The sequence below is a fragment of the Mus caroli genome, chromosome 15 (genome assembly GCF_900094665.2).
Source record: "Mus caroli chromosome 15, CAROLI_EIJ_v1.1, whole genome shotgun sequence".
Classification (NCBI taxonomy): domain Eukaryota; kingdom Metazoa; phylum Chordata; class Mammalia; order Rodentia; family Muridae; genus Mus; species Mus caroli.
Genome location: NC_034584.1, coordinates 88,161,992 through 88,167,496, shown reverse-complemented (window position 1 = coordinate 88,167,496; position 5,505 = coordinate 88,161,992). Strand labels below are relative to the sequence as shown.

Sequence of the window (5,505 nt, the reverse complement as noted above, 5' to 3'; positions counted from 1 at the left end):
CAAACTGAGCTGCAGTCATCCCATTGTATCCATAAAGGTTTGTCTTCCCTGGTTAATGGCCTTGGTTGGATTTCAAGGCTGCTCAGTCCCTCTCCCCCCTTTTTCCGTTCTGGTAATAGAAGTAATTGCAGATCCTGCAAATCAAACAGGTGAGCTCAGGGCACGAGAAGTACCCTTGAAAAGAAGCGGTTTTTCTCTTCATGCAGAAGTTTGTCCATTGCAGTAGGGCCTGGCCTTGCGCACGGATTCAGAGCTACAGATATTGTTGACGAGAGTTAACATTGACAGAGGGCTTTATTCACTCGGTGGAGAGATTGGTCCCAGAAACAGGCAGATGTTCTGTGGTTCTTGACATTTGTATAAGTTTTGGGGAGAGTCCTTTGTGCAAATTTAAGCACAAAACCAAAGGCGCAGACAGGCAACAGTAATCACATGTGACTGGAGTTCTGGAGACTCCAATGACCTCCTTGAACTTCCTCAACCAAGAGAGATAGGTGGATGCAGTCATACACAAGTCTTCTAGCTCGGTATCCTCCAAACTCCAGAGTCTCCCTGCACACAGGGACCCTCAAAAAACTGAGCCTCACAAGCTCCATGGATAGCATCAGGTTACGGATGGTTATTTTGCGTGGGAAGCCAAATAGGTCCTCGCAGACCTGAGTTGCATAGGCCCCGGTCTGACACTTGTCATTTTACTCCCTGCTCCTATCACCTGTCATCGCGCGTGGGGTCTGGTTGGCCCTGGGGACGCGGAGCTGCAGCCAGGGAGGTCCCGGTGCGCGCGCCCGCGGGCGGGGCTGCGCGGGGCAGGGGCTGCGCGGGAGGCCGAGCCGCCGCGCCTCCCGCTGATTGGTCGGCCAGGTCCTGGGGGGCGGGCCCTCCGCCGCCCCGCGCGCCCCGCTACTCTGGCTCGGTTCCCGCTGGGCCGGGCAGCGAGCGCTTCCCAGGGTGGCGCGGGAGCGCGGGGCGCGCGGGCCTGAGAGAGCCAGGCGGGCAGCGCGCGATGAGGCAGCGGCGCCGGGAGCGGGGACCGGCGGCGGGGCGAGGCGGGCCGGGGTGCAGTCCCGGGTGCTCAGGAGGCTGCTGAGACGCCGCGGAGAACCGCTAGAGCGCGGAGGAGGGCAGCGGAGCGCGGGGAGCCGGCGGCCCTGGGGCGGCCTCCCAGTCGGGATCCCCTCCCCTGAGTGCAGCCATGCGGGTGGCCAAGTGGCTGACCGGGTTGCTCTGCCCGATCTCGCTCCTTCTCACTGGGTCCTGGGAAGTTCGTTTCCACCCACGACAGGGTAAGGTCGCGTGGGCGCTTGGGCCGGGTGCGAGTGGGTGGTGCAGATTGGTTGGAGACCCCAGGCCACCCTGCTCAGAGCATCCCCGAGGACTTTGCTGGCTGTCGTGGAATCTCTGGGGACACGCTCTCCTGTTCATGCGGCGGGCACGCGTGGGGCATGGAGCAGCGTGCACCCGGACAACTCGGGTTGCTGGAGGCTGGGAAGAGAAGAGGGGCTGGCAAGGAGGTGGCTGCGCTGGGTGGTGGGTGGCAAGGTCTGTCTAGAGCATATAGGAGCCGTGGGAAAGCAGTACATGTCCACGGCGCCCAGGTGTGTGCGTGTGTGTATATCTGTCGCGCCCCTGAGACTGACCAAAACTGGGGACCTTGGGTAGGGATGCTTGGCTCAAGAGCTTGTGGGTTGGACAGCGTCGGGGCTTCATAGACATTTCGCTGTGTGTTGCAGAAGCCCTGGTGAAGACTCTGGCCTCCTACGAAGTGGTGACCCCCACGCGGGTCAATGAGTTTGGAGACGTGTTTCCCCAGAACCGGCATTTCAGCCGGAAGAAACGTAGCTCCGGGGTGCCGGAGCCTCCTCCACTCAGGACCCACTACCGAATCAGCGCCTACGGGCAGCTCTTCCAGCTGAACCTGAGCGCTGATGCGGCCTTCCTGGCTGCAGGCTACACTGAGGTGCACTTGGGGACCCCAGTGCCTGGACCAGGCGGGCGCAGCACGGAGTCCCCAGACCTGCGCCACTGTTTCTACCGTGGCCAGGTCAACGCGCGAGAGGACCACACTGCTGTCTTCAGTCTCTGTGGGGGACTGGTAAGCCTGATTGTGCCTCCCTATGAGTTTTCTCTGATCCAGGCCAGGGCTGCCTGGGGATTGGGGCATGGTGGGTGGTTCCTAGTAGGTTCCTCCGAGTCCTCAGAGACCACCAGAGAGAGGAACCTAGACCACAGGCAGAGAGAGAGAGAGAGAGAGAGAGAGAGAGAGAGAGAGAGAGAGAGAGAGAGAGCATCTTTCATCCACTTGTCACGTGCTCCAGAGGCGCTCAGGAGTGGCCTCTGGGTTCTGCTTCTACAACCTCCGGGCAGGATTTTTTTGGGCAGCTGTTGGTGCCCAAATCCCCTGAATTACTTAAACTTAGTAAATGTGTCAGAAAGGAAGGAAAAATTATTGAATATACACAATTGAATAAAAAAGGCTCCAGAGGCTGACAAGATTTGGGAAAAGTTTGTTTGGTTTCTGTATGGGAATGTCCATTCACGGAGGAAGGAAAAGGTAAATGCTAACTGGATCTGGAATGTTATGAAATGTCCACAGATATAGTTGCTAGTGCCAGAGAACTAGAAATGACAAGAATAAACGAGAGGGAGTTTTTAAACTTCACTGAAGGGAGGGAGGGAGGGAGGGAGGGAGAGAGAGAGAGAGAGAGAGAGAGAGAGAGAGAGAGAGAGAGAATGAAATAAGACATCACTCCCCTGTTTCACTTGGTTTTTGGTTTTCTTCCTTGCAAACAGGTTCTTAATACCTCCTCCCATGACATATTTAGGAAGTCTGGATCAACCCAGAATCTCTTATCAGGATAGTCATTTTAAATACGCAGCATCACATTGTTAAAATGAGAGTCAATTAACTAAAACATCAAAATAGTACCAAGGTAATTTGTGATGCATTAATATGCACTTGCATACAAATGCCTGAAATAGCGGAATCTGGCAGTCTCTGTATTGTTACAGTTCCTGTGATGAGTTAAGCCATCATATTCGAGTGCTAATGTGAGCATCCTATTACGAACAAAGCTGCTCTGTCCTTGGTGTTAGAGCCACAGAACTTAGCTACAAGTTTCTCGTGAGCCCAACATTTGCTTAATAAAATTGAACAGATCATACTTTCTGAGAGGTGTTCGGACAGTTGCACAAAGTCAACACTGTTTATTATTTGTGTCAAACATTGATAATAGTTCTCTCCATGCAAAATGTAAAGATACTTTCACATGGGTTTGAGATGATGCCCTGGACAAGAGCCTTGGTAATTACTCCTCTGGCTAGTTAGTATTGATGTCCTGTCAACTTGATATAGGCTTTTACATCATGTTGGAAGAGGGTTGAGAAAATACTCCTACCAGATTGGCCACAGGAAGCCTGTGATGTATTTTCTTAATTAGTGATTGATGTGAGAGGGCCAAGCTCATTGTTGGTGATGCCACCCTGGGGTTGATTGGTGGTCCTGGGTGGTGGTGGCACCCTGGGATTGATTGGTGGTCCTGGATGATATAAGATGGCAAGCTGAGAAAGCCATCAACAAGTGGGTGGTGGTCCTCTATGGCTTCTGCATCAGTTCTTACTTTTAGGTTCCTACCTTGAGTTTCTGCCCTGACTTCTATGGATGATGGACAACAAGCTGTAAGATGAAATTAACCCTTTCTTCCCCAGGTTGCTTTGCTCACAGTGTTTATCATAGTATTAAACCCCTAAGGCAATTCCTAGAATCTTTGGAAAGTCTTCTTATATATTTTTTCAAGTTAGTATTTTGTTTGTTTGTTTTTGTGTTTTTGAGACAGGGTTTTTCTGTGTAGCCCTGGCTGCTCTGCAACTTGCTCTGTAAACCAGACTGTCCTTGAACTCAGAGATCTACCTGCTTCTGCCTCCTGAGTGCCAGGATTAAAGGCATGCATCAATATGCTTGTATTTACCTAAAACACCTCCAATAATTTTTTTCTTTCTGCTGTAGATAAATGTAAAATATTTATGTCATCAATATAGCAGAAGTATCAATAACACACAAACATTTATACTTCAAGGAAAAAAATTTCTATTTTTAAAGGCTTAAAAATAATGCTTAGTCTGTCTAGAAAATCAAATAAACACTGTCAGAATCCCCTCTTTATGGCCATTTGTTCAAACCCAGCAGTTTTACTGATGCCATTCAGTTGCTTAGTGTTCAGTTAATCCAAGGCACAACTTAAAGCAGTGTTTCTTCCATTTCTGAATCATTAATTAAAAAAAAAACTTTGATGAGACTTTGTGTTTACATTTTTTTCTTTTATTATATTAATGAACCTGGCTTTTTTTTTTTAATTTTCATTCCTAAGTGTAATGTTTTGAGCCCAAGAGCCAGAAGGAGCTAAAAGTCTTGCAAGGAGTTTTCTTGAACAAGTGCACATCTATAATCTATTTGTCTGTCTGTCTCTATATATCTCTCTCTACCTATCTACACACACACAATATGTTCCTTCTAATGTTTCTTGTTTTTTGTTTTTATTTCATAAATATTTATCCAAAGATTTTTTTTAAACTTTTTTAAAAATTTATTTATTTATTATATGTAAGTACAGTGTAGATGTCTTCAGACACTCCAGAAGAGGGAGTCGGATCTTGTTCCAGATGGTTGTGAGCCACCATGTGGTTGCTGGGATTTGAACTCCGGACCTTCGGAAGAGCAATCGGGTGCTCTTACCCACTGAGCCATCTCACCAGCCCCAAAGATTTTTATAGCAAAGATTTATATGTTTCTGAACTATATAGTGGATAGGGAAGTAGAGTGTATTATAAAATATTTATGAGCAGTGTGATAATGGCCTATCAAACATACTGATCCATTGATTGACATAGAATTACAGGATATTAGTCCTCATATTTAATTCTAAACTTACCTTGCATAGTGATATTACTTTTGATCTAATAATGTTGATAAATAGCCTAGGGTCTGTATTTAGTAAGTTGGAATATTATTATTATTATTACCATCTATGTGGCAGGATGTAACACGTGATAAGCTTAAAGACAGAGATCCCTTGCAGCTCTAATTCACTCTGGTCTCACATTGCCTAGTGGACTCTCAGGGACAAACTTAACCACCTAGTAGTTAGCTGAATTATTTATTGATGGCATTGGAGCAGTGAAGTCTTGGTAGAAGGTAACAGTTTCCTGATGATATCAAACTGGATGTTGTGCTTGGCCACGTGAATTGTATTCTCTCAGAGCATCTTTTGTGGCCATGTGGATTGTATTCTCTCAGAGTATCTTTTGTGGCCATGTAGATTGTATTCTCTCAGAGCATCTTTTGTGGCCATGTGGATTGTATTCTCTCAGAGTATCTTTTGTGGCCATGTGNATTGTATTCTCTCAGAGCATCTTTTGTGGCCATGTGGATTGTATTCTCTCAGAGCATCTTTTGTGGCCATGTGGATTGTATTCTCTCAGAGTATCTTTTGTGGCCATGTGGATTGTATT

The 5,505-nt window shown here is 47.7% G+C and overlaps 1 protein-coding gene across 2 annotated transcripts in view; it reads left to right on the top strand.

The window, feature by feature from the left end:
- Positions 1-931: 931 nt before the first annotated feature.
- The window catches only part of Adamts20 (ADAM metallopeptidase with thrombospondin type 1 motif 20), a 126,083-nt gene continuing 121,509 nt past the window's right edge, over positions 932-5,505 (top strand). For both annotated transcript variants that reach the window (XM_021183238.1, XM_029469846.1), the window contains exons 1-2: positions 932-1,283; positions 1,731-2,092. In XM_021183238.1, coding sequence (XP_021038897.1) covers positions 1,193-1,283; positions 1,731-2,092 — 453 coding nt within the window. In that variant the 5' untranslated portion in view covers positions 932-1,192. The remainder of the gene's footprint in view (positions 1,284-1,730; positions 2,093-5,505) is intronic.